Below are 27,533 nucleotides of genomic sequence, written 5' to 3'. Positions count from 1 at the left end.
ATGAAGGTGACCGTGGACTTCGAGGAGTGCCTGAAGGACTCGCCGCGCTTCAGGTGCCGCCGGGAAGGGGCCGGGCCGGGGTCGCGGCGGGGGGGCAGGCCGCGGTGGAGCGGCAGGGTGTTGAGGGCCGCGCAGGAAGCGGGGTGGGGTGTCTGCGGGGTGACAGGCCGCGCAGCAGGGTGGGGAGGGGGCTGCTGGGGCGGGCCGGGCTGTGGGGCCGGGAGTTGGGGGGGCCCTGGAGGGTGACAGCTGGCGAGGAGGAGAGTGGCAGGCTGGGGCCGGGGCTGTTGTGGGGAGGGGGTTACGTGGGATAGGTGAGGGACTGGGGAGCGTAGGGTGGCGGGGTAGGGGTGGCTGTGAGGGGCCGTGTGGGGAGGTCAGGGGCCATGTGTGAGGGAGGGGCTGTTGTGGGGCTCTGTAGGACGAGGGGCCTGCTGGAGCGCGGGGCGGGGGCTCTGGGGAGGAGAGGGATGCGGGAGGTGGGAAGTGCAAGGAAAGGGGGCAGCGAGCGCGCTACGTCGGCTGGGTGGGCAGTGCTGGGTGGGCAATGCGTGGGGTCTGGGGCTCATGTGGAGGCAGCACAGTCTGCAGTGAGCACTGCTGGGGTCACCTGCCTTTGAGCAGATGTGTAGGGGGTGAAGGCTGGTAGGCAGCTGGTGCAGGAAATGCTCAGAAGCTGAAGTAATGCCTGCTCAGGCTCAAGAGCGTGAACTCCCCGGTGGTCCGTCTCCGATTCTTCAGAGTTGTGCTTATGCTTCAGCTCCCAGTGTCTCCTGCCTGCGTCTGCTGCATGCATCCGTACTCAGTCTGCCCGCTATTGGGGTGCCAGTCCAAGCTCAGTGCAGTCTTACTTCCTGTAGTCAGACCAAGGCATATACACTTGTTTTTCCCTACTCGAGTGACTACTTGTCTGTCATTGCTGTAGCCTTACTTCTGCTTATGTCGGGCAACTTTCTCCTTCATCTTTGCCTATGCTTTTATCCATGCTATATATATATATTTTGCACCATTGTATCTACTCAATATAATTCTGCCTCTCTGTTGGATGCATGGCTGGTCTGTGCACACAGGTCCACTTTCTGTGCCTGGTATCACCCTGCTAGCTGATGGAGAGGCAAACAGCTCCGTGATGTGATGTGTCACTGCTGTGCCCCTCCTGTCCCATGCTGGGCCCGTGTTTGGAGCGTCTGTGGCTGGCACAGGCTGGGTGAGCTCTGGCTGTTGAGGGAAATAGTCCTGTTCTTCCTCTGATCTCTGGCTGCGTGTTCACGCCTCCTCTTTGTGTCAGCTTTAGTAATCACGTGGTTCTGGGATGTGGAGGAAGTTGGAGAAGAAGGTTTGAATGGCTTGCCCCTGGCAGAAGTTGGAGTTCCTGTTCTTCCCTCCTTTGCTCCTCTCTCTGCTGCCAGCTTGTCCCTGGCTGCTTCTGACATGGGTTTTTCTGGTGACCATGACTCGTATTGTTGGATCCTTCAGTGAGCTAGCTGCCCTGGCAGAAGAGACTGAATGGTTTTCTGCTAGGTTAGTGAGTTGAGTCAGCATTGCAAGGGATGCGAAACTGCTAAAGCTTATGGGGAGGAGGAAGAGGAAACTTCACTACCAGAAGCAAGGCTAGAGGAAGGCAGTCGGGAGTGAGACCTCTCCTGAGGCAGCAGGGAGTTTTACATTGGCTTAGCTGTTCCACAAAACTTTTCCCCAAGTTCAACATGTTTGCTAGTATATGGACTTTCTTGCACAACTGTGTTTAATGTGGGTCCATCCTATTTGGTGACAATGCAGTCTTAGATGGGCTTAATTTAACCATAGAACTATACCATTAAATATAATTTTGGTGGGGTTGTTTTTGTTTTTTTAATTACTGATACCTGCTGAAGTATAGAATACACTTGAGAAAGCAAGAAATTGTGACTGAAATTCTTGAGCAGAAGTGTGCTGCTGTCTCTTCAAGTTAAGACATACCAGTTCATTTAAACTCAATTTGTATCATTCTCCTTTTGCCCCTCTTGATTCCTTTCCTTCAAGGAGAGAAGCTGTGGAAAACCCTTTGTCACGGTCTTCTAGTGTACTTTGTGGTCTTTCTGACAGTCTCTGGTGCTATTATCTTTGAAGAAATTGCAGAAAACCTTATGGTGTAATCATTTGATGCCACCAAAACATCCTTCCAACCTTTAACTGTTAGGAAGTGGTTAAAATTGTGAAGCAGAAATCCTGTACTATTTCTGAAAAAAGTTGATATCTCTCTTTATTAGTCATTAGTATTTGCTATTGTAACTTTGGTCATTTGTAGTGTTCATATAAATTACCTAGACCAAATACTAGAAACCTAAATGAAGTTTACTGCGGTGCTTTTATTGGTAGAGACATTAATGTAGAGCAAGGTGATTGCAAAGTCCTGGTGTTCCTGCAGGCAGTGGTGTGGACATGAAGCACCTTCCTGTGCTGTGTTCCTTATAGCAAAGCAGAGCTGCAGCTTTCTCCTGACCTTGCTGAGCAGGTGGGTGTAGTCTCTGTCCTTCCCATCAGTATACCTGTTGGAGCAGTTAAATAAACCTGTTGGGAGGCATGTAGTGTATGGAAATGTCACAGTTTAGTTTAGTTATAGTTGCGGAGAGAACTGGGAGGATGTGGGTGAATCAGAGTTCCTGAGTCACCAAATGCCTGTTTTTACAGGGAACTACTTAAATCTTTTAAGATATGCTACTACATACAGCTTCAGACACATGGCTTTCTTGCTTATCTGTTTCTCATGAAGTTTATGTTGATCTCTTTTGGCTTTGAGATATAATTGGGCATATTGTAGTTACCTGAATCAAAGAAATAAAGGTTTGTTAGTTTGCTTAAAATGCATATGAAGGGAGCATGGTTTGTCACTGTTGAGTTGCGGATATGTGATTAGATAATACTGGCTATAAAGATTCACCTCAGAAGTATGGTGGGTTATTTCATAGTAAGGCATGCTTCCCCCTGCCTGGTAGATAAAGAAATCTCTGAATTATAAAACCTGAAGCAACCTATTGCATCACTAGGTTTGTGAACTTAGGACATACTAGATCAGTTTGGGGTTGGAAACTTGAGGTTCAGAGATTTTGAAAAGAGTGATGGAAAAGGCTATGAATTCAGGCACATTTTTGCAAATTTGCGATCATATTTTTCTAAATCCACTCTTCCTTTGAAGCTTTGAAAATAATCTCGCTGAAATCACATGCTTTTCTTTCATGACTCCCTCTTGTAAAGTATGGACAGACCAAAGATCTAGCAGGGAAATGTGTTTGCAGTTCTACAGTGTGTCAATGACTTCCCATCAAATGAAGAAGTTGCTGAGGGAGGGGCCTTGCAGCAGTCCTTGAGTAGTAAGAACTGAGCTGTGCTGGCAAGTTCTATGTATATAATCAGGAATTCCTGGAGTGGTTTTTTTGATATGCAAATAGTATTGTGAAATAATACTTTCTCCTTGTCTTTGAACAATGAGAATTTCGGTTTCAGAGTTTAATGGAACAGGCTTTTACGTTGATGTTTCATGTTTCTTTTTTCTTCTTGTGACTAAAGAACATTTTCTATTAATGAGTGAGGTATGCACTGTAGCAGCCACATGGATCACTCTGAACCTACTTTTTTAGGAAGGAGAAGCAAGTTTAAGTGATGTGGAAATATATCTGCTGTAAGTAACAGTTAACAATCTTGATAAACAACAAATAATAGAAAAAGCAAAATTCTGTTGCAGTTATAAGAAGTCTCTAGAAAAAACTTCAGTCTGTTCCAATCTTTAAAAATGTATTGGTAAAGAACTGTGTATTTGCACGATCATTTCTTTGTCCTTATCTGTCAGTGCTGCTGAAGTTTAAAATTTTTTTGTGTTCAATTTTGTGTTCACTTCCTGAGACCCCAGCTGCAGAACAGAAGATGGATGAATGAAGTAGATGAAAGAATATAATGAAACTGTTGCCAATTACCATTCTTAGTAAAAGTATATCATGGGCAGTTTCTGGGTAGAAGTGGTGGTTATAGTGTATTCCCTGCAAAGGGACTTGTCTGAGGAGTCTTCCATTTAGACTGAACTGCATTGCTTTGTGCAGGCAGGCCTGCAGTGTGAGGAAGACTGGCTTGTCACTGAAGTTCCCTGGTACGGGTGTTGGTTTTCTTCTTCTGTGGCTTTGATTCTGGCCTATCTAAATAGGGCCAGCTGAGATGCACCTCATGCTTATGTAGGGGATGAAGGCTTGAATAGGTCACTCATACGACTGTATGGCTTTCCAGATTTATGGATTTTTTTTCTCTCTTCTTTAGTACTGTGTAACCAAAGTTTGGTCACTAAACATCTGTTTGTTTCCCAGGTAACAGGAAGTGTTTTGTCAGTTTAAAGAAAATGACTTAGTTAACCTATTTGGAACAGGTCTTGTTCAGTAGTCAGAGAAATTAGCATATGTGCCTAACACATATATTTTGGTCTGCTTATTAGTTTCTGAAGAAAACGTAGAAATAGAAACATCAGTAAACTTGTCCCTTCTGTTTTGACTTCCAGTGGGTACGGTGCTGCATTGCAGCCTGCTTCCTAGCCTGCTGTGTTGCAGTGTGGGGAGTAGCAAGTAAACCACTCTTACTCAGCATGGGTTATTAGCACGGTTAATCTGTGTGTGGTTATGGTGCCAGTGAAATCACAGAGGCTGCTCACATGGATAAACTCAGCCACATTTAAGGTGCTAAGAGGTATGTGACCAAGAACTTTGTCAAAAAAAAAAAAAAAATGTTTTGCTTAGGCTTACCTAGCTGTTTTAGGAGAAATTTCCAAAGAAATGTTTGGTCCAGGCTTTCTGCCCTTGGTGTCTGGGACTGGAGAGCAAGTTTGTAACTTACTTGGCAAGGCAGGGTGGAAAGTATTGCAAAGAACAGAAGAAGAAAGACACAGTAAGTCGAAAGAGAAAGTTGCCAAACATTTGCTTTTAAGTTTGCATTTACAATTTTTCATACTTATGTGGTTATGTTTATAATTTTCAGTATGTGATTGTAGAACAGCACTTTTCATAGCTGAAGTGTAGTGATGTGGAGGACAATCTTAGCGGGATGCTGGTGAGTTACACATGTACAAAATCCTCTGTCCATACTGCTAGGAGTCTGATGGAGTTTGTTAAACAGAGTGCTTCTGAATTTCTAATTCTTCACTTTTGTGGAGATTACAGTGAATGTGCTGTTCTACTCAGTCTCTAGTCAATGGTTTATTTATTTTTAAATCTGTGACTACACCTTTCAAATGTACATTACGAAAATGATTGACCTAAAGAAAGGTGGATGTATTGAAAGATAGGACCCAATGTTAGAGCATTTTATTCTAGGGTAATTGTACTAGAGTAAAGAAGTTTCATCGAAGATCCCTCTCAAATACATTTCATCAGAATCTCTCACACTGAAATCTCTTAAAGCCTTTTCAAATTTAATAGTAAGTTGTTACAGTCTTTCCTAATGGAGATTAGGGAAATGTGTCCTGAAATTAGGTTGTCTTGATTTGGTTAGTGCACCTAAATTGTTTTAATTAAAAAAAAAAAAAAAGTTGGCTGTCATAGTTATGAATTACAAAGGTTAGGGTTTTTTAATGGTGATTGTGTTTCTTTGTTGTTTGATTATGATTTATGTTAAGAATTATGAGTTTGCTGTTACTTAACTCTATCTCAAATTGCTAATAGGAACTTAAAATGTTAATTTCCCTGGGTTTGTTCTTTTTAAATTTTTAGCTGGGAATGTTTAAAAAACTCCACATGCTGAGAAGGGAGCTTACAGTGGAAGTAGTAACAAAATCTGCTAGCTATCATAGTGTTGCTGTAGCACAGCAGCAGAATCAGTTGCGAAGAACTGATATTAATTAAGCCTGTGCAACTGATCTTTAATGAGTACTTGCAGAATTAGAAAGACAGCTTATTTATGCGTGTGTGTGCGCGCAATGTAACTGTAATTATACAAGCTCTTACAGTCATTTAAGTTTTAAATATAGATTTGAAGAGGTTTGGTTCTTTAGCCTGGAATATCTTACTTATGTTGACTAAGCACATCTCATGTAATTACATTAAGGACTGAAGTTATGGAGATGATAGTTTTATATTTTAGCGGGGAGGAATATAAATGTTAAAATCTCTGGAAAGTAGGGTTAGTAAATAGAATATTTATTGGGAAGGTGGCAACTATAAAAAAAAAAATCTGTCTGTCTTGGGCTAGGTGGGCTTTGGGTAGCTTTGTTTTTTCCTGTATGCATCTGTGAAATCATTGGCCACCGAATAGCAAATGTGCTGATTTAGCTGTGTTAGCAGTGTCCTGTGATCTTTTTTCAGGCTTAGCTTCTTGACAACCTTGTACTCAGAACTGTATTATTTAAAGTCAGCATTTTTCTTGTTCTTACTTCGTGCAGTGAACGATATGACTTGAACTTAAGTTATTGGTAAATCTTTACTATAGTAAGTCATTCTAAAAAGTCCCCAGAGCAAACTCCATCCTGATAACCTGTTTTGGGAGAAAAAGGAAAGGAAAATGTCTCATTTTCATTGATGACTACAGAAACATTCCTACTGAAATTACAGTTTACAGAGCCAAGAACTCTTTGCCTGGGTCTTGATGCAGGCCTTTCTGGCTAAATCAATTAGTTTAGTATCTGAAGGAGATGCAAATACAGAAGTGTCATGAGGGAGTGCAAAAAAAAAAAAAAAAACCACCACCCAAAACCCCCGTGCGGTTACTTAGTGTTATGTCTCACAGTGCCATATATTTATGTGGACAGGAAATAAATTCTGACTGATTTACTTACTTTGCCCCCCCCCCCATTTGTACATGCAGAATTCAGTTTAAAAACACATATAGAAGTTTAAACTGTGTAAATGCATTTGTGATCTTTTTGAGCAGACACTGTGCTGGTTTTTTGAGATTTAGATATCCCTGTGAGTTTAGGTAAGAATTTAGGTGGTTTGCTTTTTGATAGTGGCAGATTTGTAACAAAAATAACAGCAAAAGCTGTCTGCCATGGAAGACCATTATGAGGAAATACAGATTAGCATGTGGACTGTAACATTATTTTAATATCTGCAGGAGTTTTCCATACTTCTCTGTGTGACAATATAAATCCTGGTTTTGTTGGCACTCTTTCATATAACTAAAAGATTAGATCAAGAACATGGGAAATAGTAGACATTGTCATTACAATCATAAACTAAACAATTTTAAGTAGCCCAGTAAAGTAGACTAAAACATTGTTTTGCCTTCCTGATGATCTCTTCAAGAGGAGTTCTTGTATATGCAGCAGAATAATTACTTTACAGTTAACATTTACTTTGTGAATATTAAAAGTAGCCAGGCCTCGGACCTAGGGTAAATCAGTTGTTTTGTTTTGATGCACTTTACATAAGTTATGCCTGCATAGAGGAGAAATCTAACTTACAGGATTTTCAAGCTGACAAGACACAAGGGTAGACTAAGGAAATAATCTGCTGCAAAATAGTCCCTTAAAGTGTTTTATGAATGAGAGGAGGTTTTGAACAGAGAAAATGCCTGTCAGATGGCTGGCAAACTTGCTTGTGTGGCATGAATCTTTCTGTGAATCAGGCTTGCTGTTTGATATTCTGAGTTTTCTGTTTGAAATTCTAAGACTACAGTATGCAGGCATGATGCTCTTGAATAATATTTAGAGTTCATATGTCAATAGTATTGGGGATTTAAACAGTTGTGGGCTTGCATGAGGGAGTGTCTAACAGCAGTCAGTGCACACACACACAAACTACCTTTTTTCTTTTGATGAATTTATGATATGCCTTCAGTAACAGTCATTAAAGGAAGACCTCTGCTGACAATTTTCTATGAATAAACATAAAACAGAGCTAGTGATCAGTTTGCACAATGTGGTTTTGAAGTTTCTAAACTTCCAAAATGTATTTTTGTATTTTGAGCTGGGTATAATACAAAGAGAAATGAAGCCATACGTAGTGAAATATATTCTGTCTGACAGAATTTAAAAAAAACAAGTTCTGTGCAAGAGAATTCCAGATTTCCATCTTTCTGGGTGCCAGATGTTAAATTTAAGTAGGAATACATGGATATCAAACACATTCAACATTTCTGTGCATTTTAAATGTCCTAGTCTTCAATTATTAGTGATCTTGTAATTATTTTTAAGAAGATACGTAACTTCTGTAATGCTGTAGATCATGTAACAGATTTTTGTGTACTGATGTTTGGAACAACGTTTTGTGGATTGAAAGTTGAATCCAATTCAATCCTTGGGTACAAAGGAAAGGCGTGTTGTGTTGAGTTGTTGATGAGTCTGACTTCTAGCTGTGAATGTTATCCCTTCCGCCTGACGAAATAGAGGTGTGGAGTTTGGGCTGGGATATGGGATTTGGTTTTCTGCTCCATGGTCTCTACCCAGGGAGGCACTGAGCCTCTTCTGTCCCCTTTCTCACTGCCGCAGCGATACAAGCTGGGATCACGGCTCCCTCCACTGCTTTGCACAGCAGTGGTGACTGGTGTGAGTCGGGGCCGGGAGACCTGTCCCACTGATGCCTTCCCAGACTTGAGCTCCCCAGTGATTCCCTTGCTGCTGTGGCCGCTCTTCAGCGGGCAGTAATGGGAGACTGAATGTTGCTTATTGTTAAGATAGGAAGGTGCAGCTTGTGTGTGGGTTTTTTTGTTTCTTTGGAGTACTTCATGAAAGTAGTCAGACTCTGCATTTGACTGGATTCTTCTGGTGAACTTTAATGTAAAGAACATGTGGCGTTACTACAGTATCATTGGTTTTATGTAACATGCTGTTGCTGATACACTTTAGGTTAAGATGACCTAAGAGCTGGGTGGGTGAAGAAAAAGAATAATGTAGGTGGAGCAGTGTTGGGCCTTGTGACTAGCACTAACTGGGACTAGCAACAAGCATAAAAAAGACTCACTACTCAACTGGAAATGTAGGTTATATCTTGTCTTCCCTAGACTTGTAGCATTCATGTAAGTTGGTTGGAGTTCCTGTCTGTATAAAGAGTTCAGTAATCAATGAAATAGGCCCCTTCTTTCTTAACTTCTTTAAATAGGGAAAGTAGAGTTCATCTCATCTACTGTATAGCCATCTCTCTTCTTAAAGCAGATCTTAGGCTTAGGCTCCTTCAAATCTTAATGAAGATCCATGGTTGTATCCCAAGTGTCTCTTGATTTGTTTTAGCCCTATGTGTCAGGATAAGGTGAACTGCACCCTGGAAATAGCGTGTTTCTACTCTATCGTTTCCAAAGGTGATTTAGATTACTAACTCCGATATCTATGCTAGATCTCAGTATTTGATCAGATAAGGCACACTACAAGAATAGAGCAAATGTATTGGTTTGCTGGTTGGGTTATTATTGAGGATAAAAACTGTTTAAGATGACTGAGGAATCTGACGTTTCATTGAGGATGCAACTTACTGGCTGAATTTGTGTTGCTAAATTGGATCCTGTTTAAAAAGTATATGCATATGTGCACACCCTCTCACACATGGTTATTATCCAGCAGAATCTCCAGGTTGTGGAGAATGATTTTTAAAAGTACTCATTTAACTTCCTGGAGTGCTTTCTTTTGTCAAGTGTCTGATTTTGAGGAATGTATCTGCCTGTTTATTCTATCCTACTTGATTTATCCCAAAGTGAGTGATGAAAAATGACAAGATGGAATGTTAAATGTGCCTACTGTTGCAAAATAGCCGCTATATTGTATTGATCTTGCAAGATTTTGTTTGAAAATATTTGCAGTTGATTTGAAATGAAAAACCTTTAATATGTAATTAATAAAGGATATGTAAGCTTCTGTTTGGCTGAGAAATAGCTTACCTGTAATTAGCATTGATAGATGAATGAAAGCCCAGGGTCTTTAAAATTTCCGATGACTAAAAGTAGTGGGAGAAAAGATACTAAATGTACCCAAAGAATATTTAAACCTTTTCCAGGGCTGTGGGTGTACCATATGCATTTTGTAGTTTTTACGTTATAATATTCCAAATGCTTTTTTTTTAATAGATTACCCATTCTCATTTGAGAGAGATGAAGGGGAAAGGAGACTGGCTTTTCCAAATGTGAAAGCAGTAAATTGGAGGAAAACACCAATACACTGCACTTCTGTATTCTCCTACTCCTAATGCTTATGTACTCTCTTATCTTGAGATTGGATTCATTTGACTGGCTGCTTCAGTGCAAAGGTGTAAAGGGCAAGCAAAGACTGTTTCTTTGCTTTATGAGGGAACAATAAAACTACACAAGAAAACTATTAAGTTACATGTAAAATACACTTAATGATAACTGAGTATGAGATACATGTAATAGCTAAACAAAAAATTAAAGTTCAGAATTTGTCTATTGCAACAAAGCTGCAACCTCCCTTCTGACTGTCAAATAGAGCATTCTGATTTTGTGGAAGCGTATTAACAAAATATTCAGCTTCTGAAATGGACAAAAAGGGTAAATACTTGCTGAGGACTGGTCTTCATAGCAAATCTGAAACTTTCCTCTGGTTTTGACAAAGGAGATCCACCTCATATAACTGGAATTGTAGAGAGCTAATAGTCCTTAGCTCTTCTGAAACATGGTGAGCTCTTGCTATAAAGGCTTTGCCATCTTATGGTGGTTTGGACACAACAGTACTTTTCTAACTGCAGTAGGAATAAGTTAGCAAGTAAGGAAATTACAAAAAGGAAAGGATAGATATTGCCTTGTTCTTTCTGAAATCAAAGCAGACACAAGACTTGTATTAAGATTATATGATATCTGCAAAGAATGCTCTTTGATTAATTACAGAGTATTCTGATCCCCAGTTGCCTCTACTTTATAGGAGGTTTTCTGTACAGGTGGTTAAGTCTTGCTGTTACGAGTTCTGAATATACTGATACTGAGAATCCTATACTGGGGGAATCCAGTGATATTTACTCTTTCTGTTTTTCAGGCACTGCTACCCTGTCTTTTATATTGGCTGCATTTGAGGTACCTAAGGGGTATCTTTCAAATCAGGGATTAATTTCTTCATTCTTCCTCAGATTGTTATTACTTATACCTTTTAAAAGAAAAGTTGCTATTATTCCTTAGCATCTGACTAGGAACTCCAGACCTTGAGGCTAATATTAGGGTGTAGTGTTTAGATGGAGAGGTGTCCTATTTTGTATCCTTTGCAGCTGGTTGCTTGATGGTTATACTTACGGTTCCGCTTCCTGACCTTACTACGTATTTGAGTTTTCAAATGTTGAAATCCTTCATTCCTTCTCCTGCTTCTGTGTTCAAGCTCCTGGGTAGTTGCTGAGATTTAAAAGATTAAAGCAGCCCTGTGATGTTTGCAAGTTTTCGGCAACAAGAAGTTTCTGCAGAGCACCATCAGTTTCTTGAGCTTTTTCTGCTGCCCTTTTTTGTTGCAACATCTTGATACTATAGTCCTGCTACCTTATCTGATAGTAAGGCCTCCTAAAAAGCTTTTGACTCATTCTTGAGATGTTGGAATTACTAGTCAAAGTTGTGCAGGACAGGTATTGTGATGTGTTGCATTATTATCTGAGTTTACTTTTAGCAATGTAATCAACTTCTTGTCTGTGAAGCTTTCATGGTCACCATTGTGTCCCCATCTTGTTAACAGCTGTCCCATAATGAACAAAACATTTAAGCTGAAAGATGAAGAAAATCCTGGTTATCAGAATCTTTGTGGAAGAAAGGGGTTGCTAATTTCCTACTTAGGCTTACTAACTATCAGGCTCTCCTGGGGTAAAAAAGCTTAGGGGAAAAATATTAGGCAAAACTATTGGGAAAAGAACACTGGGCATTTCTGGCAATTTAGTGCAAAAGAGTAATGAGAGAAAAAGCTTGAGAATTTAGGGCCAGCAGGTAGCACAGATGTCCTTACAGACTGTGTATGATACATTAAATGCTGCTGCAAGTTTAGTGGTAATCAGTTTGACTTTCAGCCATAAGTACAATAAGTACAATAAGTACATAAGTACAATAGAACTTGATTCTTTTTGGGGACTGATTTGTTTATAATGTTTGTTATCTTTTGAGCCATGTGTAGTCTCACAGTAAAGAACAAATCAAGTGAAGCATGCATCTTAAAGGGATTTGTCCTGTTTCTTATATCAAAGACCAGGTGATTTACTGAGGATGAACTAAACTTTTTAGGTGAAGATGACCTTAAAAACTGGTACCTACAAGCAGACTTTTGCTTTAATGATTAAGTGAATTCAGTAAATACCCTTGCCTTATTTCATTTGATTAGTTTATAAGAGGAGAAGTGACTTGGGAGGAATAGAAGAATGGCTCTTCTATCGTTGAGGGCTTGATTCTTGTTTCTTTTCTCTGGGGAAATTTGAAATGCAGATAGTGTTTGCTGTGGATCTGAGAAAACTTGGCTTATTCATCAACATGAAATCTTCAGTTCAGGAAATGCATTTCCATATTTCAATCCACCAAGCTCATAAAAATTTCTAGTATTTTGGGGTTGGGTGAAGAGAATGTCACGTTTCTGATTAGAAGTCCTACTGTTCATGTTGTGAAGCTTTTCCAAGCTATTGATAAAATGTTTTGTGGCAATGACTGAAGAATTAATGATGTAAGGAGTACTAGCATGACTAAGGAAGTTTATCTTGGCATGTCAGGGAACATTCATCATCTGTTCCTCAGCCTGGAGGGGCTCTGTGCCAGCAGGGAAAAATCTCCGCGGTGCCAAAGCAGGACTTCAATGGACTCTGTGACAGGCTGCAACAGTGTTCTTTCTTCAGACCTTATTAATGGTTATGACACATCTCATAAGTTATAAAACTCTTCTTGTATGTATCTGTGCTGTTATCCAAGGTTATTAGGCCTTATTGTTCAGTGTATGACTTCTTTGTCCCTCAATATGTCATGTTTCTTTTTTAATCTGTGGTTGCCTGATGCCATTATATGTGTACCAAATGTATTCCTTGTTAGCATAATGGTTAAGATGCCTCTAGATAGCTTTTTATATCTAACTATAGACAAAGGAAATAAAATGAAGAACACAATGATTGGAGGGAGCAGTTGATATGTTGGAGTGGAGCGTAGGTCTGCCATTCAGAAGGACATCAGCAAGGTGGAGGAAAGCACTGGTACAAAGCTCCCGAAGTTTAACCAAGACTTTGTCTGAAAAGTAACAACCTCATGCAGCTGTTCTGGCAGACAGGGACCTTTGTTCCTGGTGAACAGCAGACTTACCATCGGTCAGCAGTGTGCCTGTGCATCAGTGAAAGCTGGCAGTGTATTGGGCTGCATTAGCAAGAGCATAGCTGGCAAGCTGAGGAGAGAGATGATTACCCTGTATTTAGCTGTCATGAGGCTAAGTCTGGCGTGTTATGACCAATTTGGGGCCTTGCCAGTAAAAGACAGTTATTACCAAAATGCAGCTAAAGGCAACTGGAATTAAGTATGTGGAGTTCAAGGAGAGGATGAGGGCTGTGGCCTTTTTCAGGCTAAGAAGGCTCATGGAGGATCTAATTGCTGTCCTCAGTTACCCAGTAGATTACAGAGTTCAGGTGATGAGTATAGATGTGGAGTTTTGTTTTTAGGTGCACAGTAGAAAGAGATGATGATTGAAAGATGCAGCAGTGCAAATGACATGCACTGAGGGTTAAGCATGGCAACAGATTGCCCAGAAAGGTTGCATTACTTCCATCCTCCATTCTCATTCAAAGTGGAGAGGATTAGGAGTATTGGTTATAAAGTAGTTACAACGTGTTTTGGGTGGAACAGTGTCATCAAATTATTCCCTTTTTACTGTTTTTGCCATAGCTGTGTTATGTTGCAGCCTCTTGTAGGTGAAATGTGTGTTGATCCTTGTTTTTTTTAGCAGAGAGGGCAGATGGGGTAACGAGGCTTGAAATGTGTCTCCAGTAGAACTGTTTACTTGTTTGGTACAGTATTGCTCTTTTGTCTTTCCTGTGATGTTCACAGGAGATTTCTGTTTGAAGGATTTTGCTGTCAACATTGTATTTCTCTGTACAGTGGCATTAGTCATGGTGTTGTGTGTGTTCCCCTGGCCTGATTTCACCCTCAGCAGTTAGTCTGTGGCTGTTTCTAAACTAATCTGTGAGTAACTGCTTAGCATCTGAAGTGTGATACCAAGGTGGAACTGCTACGTGTGTGTAGAGAGCGAGTGAGCAGACCAATTAGGTGAGCAAGTGTAGTATCTTGTATCTTGTGTGGTATAGCTGCATTTTAATTTGCATTTACATCATACAGCTTGTAGTCCATCCTCTGATTACTGTCTACTGGTCTTTTTGCTGTCTTGTCACCTGATGGGCTCTGGCATAGAGGAGGAGACATTCCTGTAAATCATCAGGTGCATATTCTTATCTTGCACTTCTGTATCTTGTCCTATTTCCAGTTTGTCACATTCAGTACTTTTTTTCAAGTTGTCTTTAAGGTGTTTTGAAGCTACCTTGCTTTGAAGTCTCTCATATCATTATAAGAAACTTAGTGAGTGATTTACTCCTATTCCCCTCTGTCACTGAGGTTGCTGAATGCAGTCACTGTCAGGAGTGGTCCGTAAGCAGCTCCATTGCTGATTTTGTTTCAGTCAATTGGGATCAAAGGGATTAGAAGTCACTATCTTGCTGGCCTTTTCATCTGAATCTGGGCAACACAGGTTGAAACCTAAGTCCTGTATCACATAAAGCTATAGCATGAGTACTTGGTAATTTTGATATAGTTTGATTTTAACACCCATCTAGAACTGTGATACCACTGTGGGATGCACAAGTAGCTTGCAGCTAATCTCTACTAGTGTCTGCATTGGGTTTGTATTTAACATGAGAGCTAGAATGGTCAATTACTTTTACTTTTGCCAGTTGCGAACCAGCTTTATCCCACTTCGGCCCTTGCAATTAGTGAGCTGTACCTATCTTTGTAACTGCTTTTCAGTTTTCCTAATGTTCATAAAGTTTAAAATGAAATGCAATTGAAGAGGACAAAAGGGAGTTAATCACAGTACCATTTGCTTGTTGGTTCATGTTCAACGTTCTCTGTCCCTCTGAAGCTGAATTGTTCTCCGCTTGCAGTGGAGCATGGTAATGCTTCTCTATTTACTCTTCTGATATACAGCTGGTCTCATGAAATTATCCTGCAGTAATGAAAGAAAATGTGAATGTAGTCATACTTGAATATGTGTACTCAAATACTTTGATTTACCTATTGATCATTTGTGCCTAGTCTTGCATGTTGACTTTATACCATTGAACTGTAGTGGATGTTAGTTGAAAGGATGTCATCTGCAGTGAAATCAAAGTTGTGCATTAAGGGGCTATTCTGCATAGAATATGTGCAAGTAGGAGAGCTGTGTCTTTCCAAGATTTGAAGACAAGACTTTAGCAGTAGTATTATTGAAATAGTGTTGGTGAGAATCTGTTATTCCCATTTCATTAATCCAAATACATGAATGTATTCAGAAATCCCAGTCTGAATATCAGTTGCTTTTGTGTACTTGTTCCTATTCTTCTGAAAGTATATTCAAGAGGTGAATCTAAGATTTAGGCTTTAAGCTTTCCTCAAATAAAAGAAAAACAACCCCCAAACTAAAAAACTATGGGAAAATACTTAATGGGCTTTTATTCTTTTGAATATTTTTTTATAGTGGGGCACGTTAATTCTAGAATTAACAATAATTAATTGTTAATTATCCATAGCACCTTTGACTTCTCCAGTTTGTTGTTGTCAGCATCTGATTTGTAATGAGTACTGATTCCAGCCCTCCTCACTTTCAGGAATGCAGTCTAAAAATGCAAGCTAGAATGTGATGAATGAGTGGAAGACTAAAGGCAGGGTGTGGCTTTGATGGCAGTTAGATACTGTTTGAAGAATAGCTGACTTTAAAACCATTGACCAGTGCCACCTTTTACACTGTAAGAGTCAGCAGGCCAAGCAAACACTCGTCTGTGGTCACCGTGTGCTTGGCATTATGGTCAGCAATGTGTAGTGGTTTAGTCCAGACTAAGTTATTTCCTTAGCAGGTGTCTGCAGCTCATGGCCTAAGAGTGACTGATTCTCTTTCTAGAGGAGAGTTTAGCTATCATCTTTCCTTTTGGTTCCTGGGATTCTTGGAGTCCCATAGTACCTTAACCTGGAAGCAAGTCTTTTACTGGTCACTTAAGGGGAGTGCTGTGATGGACACCAGTGTTCAGCTTTCCTTTGTCCTATGCTGGGCTAGGTAACCGGTGACATTAGAATCATAGAATAGAATCATAGAATTGTTTAGGTTGGAAAAGACCCTTAAGATCACCAAGTCCAGCTGTTAACCTAGCACTGCCCAGTCCACCACTAAACCATGTCCTGAAGCACCACATCTACGCATCTTTTAAATACCTCCAGGGTTGGTGACTCAACCACTTCCCTGGGCAGCCTGTTCCAATGCTTGACAACCCTTTCTGTGAAGAAATTTCTCCTAGTATCCAATCTAAACCTCCCCTGGCGCAGCTTGAGCCCATTTCCTCTCATTCTATTGCTTGTTACTCGGGAGAAGAGACCGACACCCACCTCGCTACAACCTCCTTTCAGGTAGTTGTAGAGAGCGATAAGGTCTCCCCTCAGCCTCCTCTTCTCCAAACTAAACAACCCCAGTTCCCTCAGCCGATCCTCATAAGGCCTGTGCTCCAGACCCTTCACCAGCTTCGCTGCCCTTCTCTAGACACGCTCCAGCACCTCAGTGTCCTTCTTGTATTGAGGGGCCCAAAAGTGGACACAGTATTCCAGGTGCGGCCGCACCAGTGCTGAGTACAGGGGGACAATCACCTCCCTGCTCCTGCTGGCCACACTATTCCTGATACAAGCCAGGATGCTGTTGGCCTTCTTGGCCACCTGGGCACACTGCTGGCTCATGTTCAGCCGGCTGTCAACCAACGCCCCCAGGTCCTTTTCTGTTGAGCAGCTTTTCCAGCCACTCTTCCCCAAGCCTGTAGTGCTGCATGGGGTTGTTGTGACCCAAGTGCAGGACCCGGCACTTGGCCTTGTTGAACCTCATAGAGTTGGCCTCGGCCCATCGATCCAGCCTGTCCAGATCCCTCTGCAGGAACTTCCTGCCCTCGAGCAGATCAACACTCCTCCCCAACTTGGTGTCATCTGTGAACTTACTGGGGGTGCACTCAATCCCCTCATCCAGATCATTGATAAAGGTATTAAACAGAACTGGATAAAGATATTAAACAGAACATTATCCTCATTTAAAAAGGCTGCTAAGTCAGGTCTTGAGTTTTCTTCCATCATCTCCTGTATTCCGCCTGCCTTGCAGCTGCGGCTGTGCATGAAGCTGTATCTAGCAAACTGAACTGTGTTTTAGGAGGGGGGGTGGAGGAGAGGAGGAACAGCAGAGGAGAGAAACACATTCCTGAGAGTCCTTGTTACAGAGCATGAAGATTATGGGGGACTGCTCATTTATAAAAGTTGTCCTCCACCCTTAAGCAGCTGTTCTGGTTTTGTGTGTTGCCGTGCAGGGTTTGAACATCTTGGGAAGCCACAGATGTTTGACTTTGATTCATATACTGAGGCAGATTTCATCCTTATTCCTAATGCCAGAGTCTTCTGGCTAAGATTACCCTGATGCAAATCCTGCTCCTAGTTCCCACTTTGCTAAGGAGCAACATTTTTGGTACATGTCAGGTCTGGCACTTGGTCCTCAGTTGTTTTATGACCGCTTCCTGTGTTCATAGCTGGAGATTGGGTCTTGGCTGTGGATGTGAGATTTACGCAGAATTATGACAATTTTCTGTGAATTAATTCCTGACACAGGTGTTTTAGAGAAATGCACCTTTGTATTCTGTGGCTTCAAAAAGTATTGAATTAAGAAAAACAAGGATAGCATTAACATAGCACAACTCAGGTCAGCTGTTCTTAATGTGTTCCCTTACACAGTATGAAAATGGTTTTTGTGACTAGATGGTGTTAATACATTATTAGATATATGTATCTGTATTCTGATAGTCTGAGGGCATCCTCTCCATTGTTCTTATGCTGCTAATCCAGTGTTGATCTAATACTGTGAATATGTTTGCATGAGAATAACTTTTCTACTAGTTTTTATATGATGGAAACAGTGAAAGTAGCCAGTTCTATGCAAAGAAACAAGGAGCTGAACAAGGGTTTGGCTGGAACCAAACAGCTGTTTGATCCATATCCAGCTGTAGGGCCCAGATGTGCCTTCCCTCCATCATGTGGTGGTGGTGGGAAGTAGCCCAGAGAATCACCCTGGTGCTTCAGGGGCCTGTGGTCATTCAAAGGTGATCTGCAGTGAATCAGGTGGTAGAGGGGCTCCCTTCTCCCATGATACCTCTTTCTGCTTTGCTTTATACTTCTTTCTTGATGTGCCCCTCATCTTTTCAGTCTTTTGATGTTCTGTTTTTACTTCTCTTTCAGTTGAGCTTATTCTGCCTTAAAATTTTCCCCTTGGAATAGAGCTTTAATTACTGAGCAGATGTGTTGTCTTCATTCTGCCTGCTCTAACTGCCTTTATCTCTCTTCTTAATCTTGAATTTTAGACTTTTTAGCTCATTAAGTCCTGTGGAGCTAGAACTCTTTGCTAGTTAAAGACACTAAAAAAAAAATATTCTTATCAGATCTTGCTGCAGTTCTGTAAACAAGCTACATAATCATGCTTTTATGTTAATGCCAAAGAAACAAATAAAAATTGGTTGCACTGTGATTATAAACAAATGAGTACAAAATTGTAGTCTAAATATTGAGATACTTTTCCTTCCTTTGTGTGGTTTTTTTATTATTATTTTTTTTCCCCTCCATAATCTGAAACAAGGTTTAACTCTAGAGACTTAAATGAAAGTTAATCATTCATGGAAGAAAATAAGTAAAAAAGAAATTAATGTTGCCTAAAGTCCTTCATGGTCTGAAGTGACAGAAGAGGCAGAAGCCCAAATGTAACTGTGCAGGAATGTGCTTAGATATAAAACCTAGGATGTAACTGTGGGAATGCCTTTAGATACAAAAACTGGAATGCAACTATGTGTTAGTGAAATCTGCAAAAAGCTGGGAATGTCATGCTCAATGTTTGAGAACTGCAGGCAATTGGCAGTGTTTTTCAGAACTATTCTTATAAAAGCTGCTTTTCCTGAGTTTGGGGCCTGATCCAGTCACTTTTTATTTTTTGCTCTTGGCTTGAACTCATGTGAACTAGAATGGAATTAGCAAGAGACAGTAAAAGCTGTGGTTCTGTGTACTCTCTCCTCAGTGGTAAAGCTGGCTTAAATTCTGGCTCCAAATCATACTTCCCGGCCAGTCTCACTTTTTCCAGGAAGAGTTTTTTGTAGGAGAGAAATGTGAAATGTTCTGATCCAATTTGCCAAAAGGCATTACAGAAAACTTCCTATTACTTTCTTTTTCCAAGGCGGACTACTACTGGTGAACAGTGTGGCTCCGTGAACAGTTGTGCTGGAATTACTGAAAGAATGAAGCACCCTGTGATGGCAGCAAGGGATGGGAATACAGCTGTTCCTACCAACCTCTGTGTAATGTGAAATCCCAGCCTCATTAAAGAGATTTTTGTAGTGTAGTATTTGTTGCCAGAAATTAGTACATTCAAGCTCTCAAGGCAATAGCCTGATGAAACAGCGATGTTCATGAACTCTCCGAACAAAGCGTCATCCTTTCTCAGCCTTCTCCTATTTTTTTCAGGTAGCAATAAGCAAGGAAGGAGGTGTCAAAGGAAACATCTCTCAAGCAAAAAATATTATGCTTTAGAAATGCTTCACTGAAAGCAGCTTTTACTGGCAAGTAAAATTTGACTAGCCTGAAAGCTGCAACCAGGCTAGACTAGAGGCAAATGATATAAACAAGTACGCTATCTGAATTTGCTGCTAAGTCAGTTGCCTTATGGCAAGTGCTGTATTTTTCATAATCTCATTGCAAGGTCCTTCATTAAATAGCTGTAGGTCTGCAGGTTTGAGCCAGGAGAGTCACCAAAAGAATTACTTAAGAGATTTCACTCAGGCTTTTAGTTTCTTTCCTTTGTTATTACCTTCAAACATATAGACTGTTGGCTGTACAAGAATAGAGGAAACCTATTTCAATGTGACAAACATTAGGATTAATAAAATTTCATCTCAAATCTTTATTACTAAGCTATATGTTTTAATCAGTGATGTAGTTTTTCTTCTTTTTACTGTCAAACTTTCTGCAATTCTTGTGGTTCTCTAAAAGCTATGCTGTTTTATCGTTGAAATTTAAGTGAAACTGTGATGGCAATAAATGGGTTAAATTAATGTGTCCCTGCCCCTTCCCCCCAGTCCCAGAGAATTTTTGTGTAAAGTTTTACAGGAAAACATTTTTTAACCATGCAGGGCAGCTTTAGAAGAAGTAGAAGGAGATGTGACAGAACTGGAACTGAAACTTGACAAGGTAAGCTTTTTAATTCAACAATGACTGTTCTGAAAAATATAAAAAGATGTGTTTAGGTTTTGTTTTAAAGTTCATAGCTGGGAAGCGGCAGTGGCTGCCGCCCAAGTGTTCTGCTCTTGCAGAGGGAACAGGGAACGGATCTGGGCCGAGTGCACAGCTGGGCCCCAGAGACCCAAGCTGCAGTAACAGCAGCAGCAGCCAGCGTGAACTCGCTTTCTCCGCCAGCTGAAGGTTTGGGTTGTGCAATGCCCTCCTGCCCCTACGGCCCCCTCACACTCTGACTCAGCCCCACAGTGGGAGCTGCATGCAAACTAACTCAGCTTTCATATGAGTTAGAAGCCAGGGGATGGCCATCCCCGCATTGAGAGCTTATGTTTTATGACAGCTGCACACTGTGAGGACACCTGGATACTCTTTCTTTTAGAGATTTAAAGTCCATGCTTTCTGTCTGTGGTAGTGTTCGGCACAGTCACAGCGGGATAGGTATCTATATCCTTCACTTTTGTCTTGAGGACTTAACTACCGTAAACATTCATCCTGCTTTTTGTCTTGCTTTGTGTATGTATATAAAAGGTTACATGCAGCATCTTTTCAGTGCCTTACAATCCATTTATTGGTGTCCTAACCAGTAGTATTTGGAAGCTTTTGTTCTTTCTTTGCTACTATTTCAAGGGTGGCTTTTTTTTTGTTCTACATCTGTAGAAAGTCTCCTTTCCTTAGCATTTTATGCTAAATGCTAAAAATTATTTTTTGCCTGTGTTTTAATGTGGTAGGCAGATGTCATTGGTTCACCTCTTTAGCTACTTTTTGAATATGAACTTTTGTTCCTCCAGCTGCAAGCTGGCTGCAGAAAGATAGAGACAAAGTCAGTGTGAAGTGTAGCGTTAAGTCTGAAGACTTTTTGTTGCTTCTTGTAATAATATTTCTAGCTTTTGTAGTTAATAATGTAACCATTTGCTCTTCCAAAATAAATTTAAGATACTTAATTTTGATTTGGTGTGAATTTTGGTGAAACTGATGGGTATAAGACATTTTTACTGTAGGGGTGATGAATCTGTTTTGATGGATTAAACCATGTAAGTATTTAAAGGATCTGAAAAAAATCTCTCTTGGAAGTTTGTGTTTTGCACCAGTCTAAAAGGGTCATTTCTGGGGAAAAGAATTCTCAAATTCCTTAAAGGGGATTGTTTGGGGCCTTGCTCCCAGCAGCTTGCAGGAGGCCAGTGCCAAATACACCATTCTATCATGTAAAAGCTGTAATTGTAGTATTACTTTTTGCCCTGAGACAGTATCCTAGTACTCAAACGCATTTACTCCCCTGACAAGAAAGCAAGTACACAAGGTAAGTATTTAAGTAGTTTAATTATAATGTGAAGTATGTGATTTAGTATAATGCTTAAGTTGAAAGCTGAGCTTGTTGTGTAAGCTGAAGTCACTATGGCCTGAGGGTAATGATTTGTCGAGACTTGGTTGGTAACATTTTCTGCTCAGTTATTCATATTAAACTTAATTTTATTGTCCCACAGTTGTGACTTTGGGCTACACTGTCTGCATTTTTTTCCCCTCTGGAAGAAAGGACACTGGGTTCAGGGTTGTGAACCATAAGCAAAGGTGGAGGAAAAAAGGATCATGTTGGTTGTGATTTTTCTGTCCATTGTTCAAGCAACTTGGCCATTCATCAGAATGTGGGAGATGATGCTCACATTTCTTGTTTTCCTAAAAGGATCCGAGTCAACATAAAAATTACTGGGTAAATAAGGCAGGAAGGTCACTTGGGTGGTTTTCTTGCCCCAACATAGGATCAAGTAGTTCTATGTTGTTCTTCATGAAAATTTGTCTAACATGCTTGAAAAATCCTTCAGAAACAAAGGGTCAATCTTCTGATTTTATTCTCAGTTTGGTTTAGGGTGAGGGAACGCAATTATAATATGCCTTCTTGTCCTGGTTTCAGCTGGGATTGAGTTAATTTTCTTCCTAGTAGCTGGCATAGTGCTGTGTTTTGGATTTAGTATGAGAATAATGCTGATAACACACTGATGTTTTAGTTGTGGCTAAGTAGTGCTTACTCTAGTCAAGGACTTTTCAGCTTCTTGTGCTCTACCAACTGAGAAGGCTAGAGATGCACAAGAAGCTGGGAGGGGGCACAGCCAGGACAGCTGACCCAAGCTGGCCAAAGGGCTATTCCATACTGTATGATGTCATGCTCAGTATAGAAACTGGGGGAAAGCTGTCTTGGAGGCCGCTGCTTGGGAACTGGCTGGGCATCATTGGCTGGTGGGTAGTGAGCAATTGCATTGTGCCCTGCTTATTTTGTATATTTTATTATTGTTATTATTATCCTTTCCTTTTCTGTCCTATTAAATTGTCTTTATCTCAACCCACAAATCTTCTTTTCCCCCGATTCTCTCCCCCATCCCACTGTGCAGGGGCAGTGAGTGAATGGCTGTGTGGTATGCTGCCTGCCAGGTTAAACCATGATATTTCTCTCAAGAGGGCACCTTAGTGATTGTATTAATCTATCTTTCTTTCATTAATGGCCCAGTGCATAAATGGTTCAAAAAGTGGGAAAACATTCATCACAAGATAATGATGGCCTTCATATCGGACTCTGCAGTACCATGATAGCTGCGGTGCTGACCTAAGCAGTGAGTGGTAGGGATGGAAACCCATCAGAGAAAGGCTAGTTTGTATGAGTGAAAACATGATTGATTTCACCTTCTGAGATGTAACCATCTCTCTTCAGTTGTGCTTTGTGCAGGTAGCCTTTTGCTTTCCTGTGCGTGTATGCTGAGTGTCTCAAGATGAAACAATTGATGTGGGTTTCTTTTGGGATTTTTTGGCTCAGAAACCACAAAACACTTAGACTTTGCTTAGGTTCTAACCAGTTATGTTTTAGTTGCTGTGCTTTTTGCCCTTATACAGCCCTCTCTTGAAATATGTGCAAAATCTCAGTTAACAGTAAAACAAATAAAAACAAATTATAAAGAGTAGTAACCTTCTCAGTGGCATGTCATTTGACCTAGAGTAGTATTTTTATAGCTATCGCTATACAATAGAAAGCTTTTCATAGAATGTGGAGCTGTGTAAATTTAGAATTTGACTTTTGAAATCTTTGTTTCTTAGACTTAAGTAAGCTCAGTGTGTTTTATGTCTATATGGTGATGTAAAAAACAACAAAAAAAAATAGTCCCACTTTGTCATTTTTTCCTCTTTTTAGCTGGTAAAGCTTTGTATTGCAATGATTGATACTGGGAAAGCATTCTGTACAGCCAACAAGCAGTTCATGAATGGAATTCGAGACCTTGCACAATATTCCTGTAAAGATGCATTGGTTGAGGTAAGTTCTTTAAGAGGTGAAAATGGAAGGAGAAAAGCATGACTTAAAAAGGGTAGAATATAACAGTTGGCAAGATAAAGTAGTTGAAGTTTATACTATTATTTGCCTTTTTGCTCCTTTTTCTTTGAGATGTCATAAGAGTGAGCTTTTTTGACTGTGGTGCGCTGCAAGTGTCTGTGCTGTTTAGTTTCAGCTTTAACCTGCAATGGCAAGGGTTTTCCAAATACCAGAAAATATGTATTAGGTTAGGAATAGTCATCTTGGGAGGAGTGGAGAAAGTCAGGTTGAAGCTGTGAACAGCTACCCTGTTTACTTCGCTAAATAAAGGGGTTCTAGTCATGAGACCCTAAGAGCCATTTCTCTGCAACTAAATTCCCTGAGTTGATCTCTTGGGTCCTGGAACGGGCACTCTCTAATACATAGAAATTTAAATTATTAAATGTACAGAGCCCACTTTGATGGTGTAACTTCAGACTGATGTCTTGTTAGGCTAATGTGGAACACCTAATATTTCCTGTCTATGTTACTTTGAAATGAGGTATGAAATTGTGTAATATGCAGGTATAATTATGTGCACATCTCTGTCATCTATGTTTAATGTGTATTACGTAATAGAACATCAACTGCATGTATGCATTTTCACACACTAGTTGAAATAGGTAATGCCTGTGAACTTCAGTGTAGTCTGTGTGCAACTGAAACTGTTGTTGTCTAGAAATTTACTTGCTAGAAAAGTAGTGTGATGGCAAACTAGTAAAATTTACACTATTTGATTCCAAGTAGGTTTTTGTTACACCTGTTGGGTAAGCAATAAGCAGTTATCCAGATGTATTAGGGATCATTGTTTTCTAACTGTGTTTAATTGGGACATTGATTCTACCGATTGATGTTGATGTTGCTAAGCATATCAGCTGTGAGGCAGTAGTTCCTACAGTAAATGTGTGTTTACTGATGGTTACAACATGTCAACCATTTTTTTGGAGTATTAAACATTAATAAATATTAAGTAGTGTAATATTAGATATTGTAAATTAATGCATTAAATTGTGCGAACTTCCTGTAGCTTAGTCAACTTAATTCGAGTATTTCCTGCTTTGCTTCAGTTTGGTCCTTATAGGTAGGTAGGTAGCAATAACGTTTTTGTTGCTTGTAGCTTTAATAGATTTACTTGATATTACCCCTGTGTTCTCCTTCTAGCATAATGGTTTTTGTTTAATAATCATGCTAAGGAAAATCAATTCCCAAGTTCTTTACTGAAAAGCTATAAACCTCTGAAATGTTCCTTTTGTGCTGTGTATTTGGTAGGGCTTAACTTAAAACGCTTTGTTTTTCTCTTTGCAGACCAGCTTAACAAAGTTCTCTGACACCTTACAGGAAATGATCAATTATCACAATGTAAGTATTTCTAGCTGTAACATGATGCTGATAGCTTACCTCCAGTTATCATAGAATCATAGAATGCTTTGGGTTGGAAAGGACCTTTAGAGGTCATCTAGCCCAACCCCCCTGCAGTGAGCAGGAACAGCTTTAACTAAACAGCAAAGAACAAGCCATATTAAGAGAAGTTTTCTTTGCAGATCTAAGTAGGACCACTTTGAGTTCTGTCCTGCTTTTTTCCCCTCTACTTCCTTCCTCAAGCATAGTGAGTAGAACAGTGGCTTTTACCAAAGGCACGAACGTAGGAAGTGAGGCATGTTACGGGGTTCTCATGTAGAGTTTTGCCAGACATGTTGTGGTTCTGCATTGCTTTTTGTGAATCTGCTTAGTTCAGCAGGACTTATTAGTTCAGAGTGTCAGCTCTGTTGTTGACCAAGTTGGCAGGAGAGCCATCATGAGTGATAAGAAGCTAGTGGAAGAAAGAGGAGAGACAGGCATCCTCCAGAGGAAGAAGGGAAGGGGTAGGAGATGGTCCCACTGAGATCTGGATGACTGCCAGTTTTCTCATACAGGGCTTTGCTACAAATGAGGCTAGGAACCAGACTAATGCAGCATCTTCACTGATTCAGCAGTGGGGGAGTAGCTTTGGCAGCTTATGGCAAATAGCAGCATTCTTAGACTTGGTTTGGAGTGTGTGAAAGGTAATGTGTAGGAAAGGCTGCAAATCTAGTCAGATCGTGGTCTGGGCACTTCTTTCTGTTCTTTCAGGGGAAAAAAAAGTGTATGTATTTTTCTGCCTAGCGCTTCTTTCCTCTTCATTACTGTAAGCAGAATTGCAAGGCTTGTACTTCGGGGAGTCCACTAATCAGTTGAGTTCCCATCTGGTTATAGTCTTTCTGTATTGATCTTGATTGGTGCACTCCTCAGGCACTGGCAAGCTTAAATGTCAGCAGTGGGAGTAGTCCCAGCATGACTTCCAGCTTGTCAAGAAGTTCTTTATCTATTCTAGTTGTCTGTTTTTCTGGTTTCCCAAAATGGGACTACAAACATGATCTTCCATGTGTTACTGTTAGATATAGGACAATTCAGGTTGGAAGGGGCCTCAGGAGATGTCTGGTTCAACTGCCTGCCTAAATCAGGGTCAGCTCTGAGGTTGAAGCAGGTTGCTTAGGATTTTATCCCATTTTGTCTTGAAAAATCTCCAAAAATGGAGACTGGATGGAGGATATAGTACCACTGTTAATGGGTGACTTAAACTCAGTCATGTTTTCCTTCCTTCAGTGTTTCTAGAAAAGAGAAACAAGATGGTAAGGGGTTTGCTGTCAGTACTTGGCATTGCATGGCTTTTCATTCCCAATTTTTGTGAATAGGGAAACTAAGACTGAGAACATTGAAAGAAAACATCATTTGACCTGAAACTCTGAGTTCTTGATTTGCTCTTTCAATAAAATTATTTAACACTTAAAGACGCTTACCTTTTGGAAGAGACTCCGTTCAGTTGGGCCAACTACTGCTTCCTTATATTCTTTCACCTCTTTATTTTTTGTAATTGTGCCTTGTGTATTTCCATAATGCAGAATGGGAGGTGTAGAGGAGTTGGAAATTAAGGCATCATTTGTGGTCTGCACAATGATAAGTGGCAAAAGGATTTGCCCCATAGTCGTTGATCTGTTCCATTCGGCCTTAAAACTCAGAGGGCAGATGTGAAGCTGAAGGAATGTGCATTTTCATTCCTCAGTTAAACTTTCTGGGATCATAAGAGAAAACACAAGTTGTCTAATGTTCAGGTATGCTTTGGCCTTGGGAACTTAATAAATTTCTCAAGCTTTACAATTTGAATGATTTGATTATATTCTGCCCCTCGCCCCAGCCTCCCAAAATCATAGAAATTTGAGAAGCATGGCTCAGAACACTTAATCTTAGAAAAAAGAAGCAGCCATTCTTCTTAGTTCAGCAGTGGATGTTTTTTTTACAAATGTATTATGTAAAGGAGATGGTACTAATTACTCATGTATGTTACATCTGCAGCATTAATTTCAGTCTGTGTTTTTTTGCCAGAAGTTAAGGGCATGTTCTTTCTATGGCTTCATTTGTCTTTTAGTTGTTGGTTAAATTGTGAAAGTCTAAGAATCAAGAAAAGTTCTTACTTAACATTCAAAGTTGTTTCTTCAAGGCTGTTTGTACAGTAATATTCTTGACCATTTAATAATCATAATAACATGTTCTATGAAAGTGGGAGTGTCTTACATTGTCAGGATGAGAGAATAAGATGCCAGGAGCTCTTGTCTCTCCTTATAACTACATTCTTTAAGAAAAGACCAGCAAAAGGTGCTGGGTTTGTTATTTTCTTTATTTTATTCCTTATTTATTTTTTTACTTATTTCAAAACTACTTTGAAGAGTTTTGTATTTTTATATTAGAACACATTGGTTTAATAATAATTCTCATCTAATTC

At 40.2% G+C, this 27,533-nt stretch overlaps 1 protein-coding gene across 3 annotated transcripts in view; it reads left to right on the top strand.

Moving 5' to 3' along the window:
- Positions 1-27,533, top strand: part of ACAP2 (ArfGAP with coiled-coil, ankyrin repeat and PH domains 2) — a 71,363-nt gene continuing 43,830 nt past the window's right edge. For 2 of the 3 annotated variants that reach the window (XM_075716285.1, XM_075716287.1), the window contains exons 1-4: positions 1-53; positions 20,307-20,364; positions 23,582-23,701; positions 25,043-25,096. In XM_075716285.1, coding sequence (XP_075572400.1) covers positions 1-53; positions 20,307-20,364; positions 23,582-23,701; positions 25,043-25,096 — 285 coding nt within the window. Of the gene's footprint in view, positions 54-19,394; positions 19,476-20,306; positions 20,365-23,581; positions 23,702-25,042; positions 25,097-27,533 lie in introns of those variants that run through there. The other variant, XM_075716288.1, reaches the window with a different exon arrangement.

The sequence above is a fragment of the Pelecanus crispus genome, chromosome 9, assembly GCF_030463565.1.
Source record: "Pelecanus crispus isolate bPelCri1 chromosome 9, bPelCri1.pri, whole genome shotgun sequence".
Classification (NCBI taxonomy): domain Eukaryota; kingdom Metazoa; phylum Chordata; class Aves; order Pelecaniformes; family Pelecanidae; genus Pelecanus; species Pelecanus crispus.
Note: the sequence above shows the minus strand (reverse complement) of the source record. Positions and strands in the feature narration are given on the sequence as shown.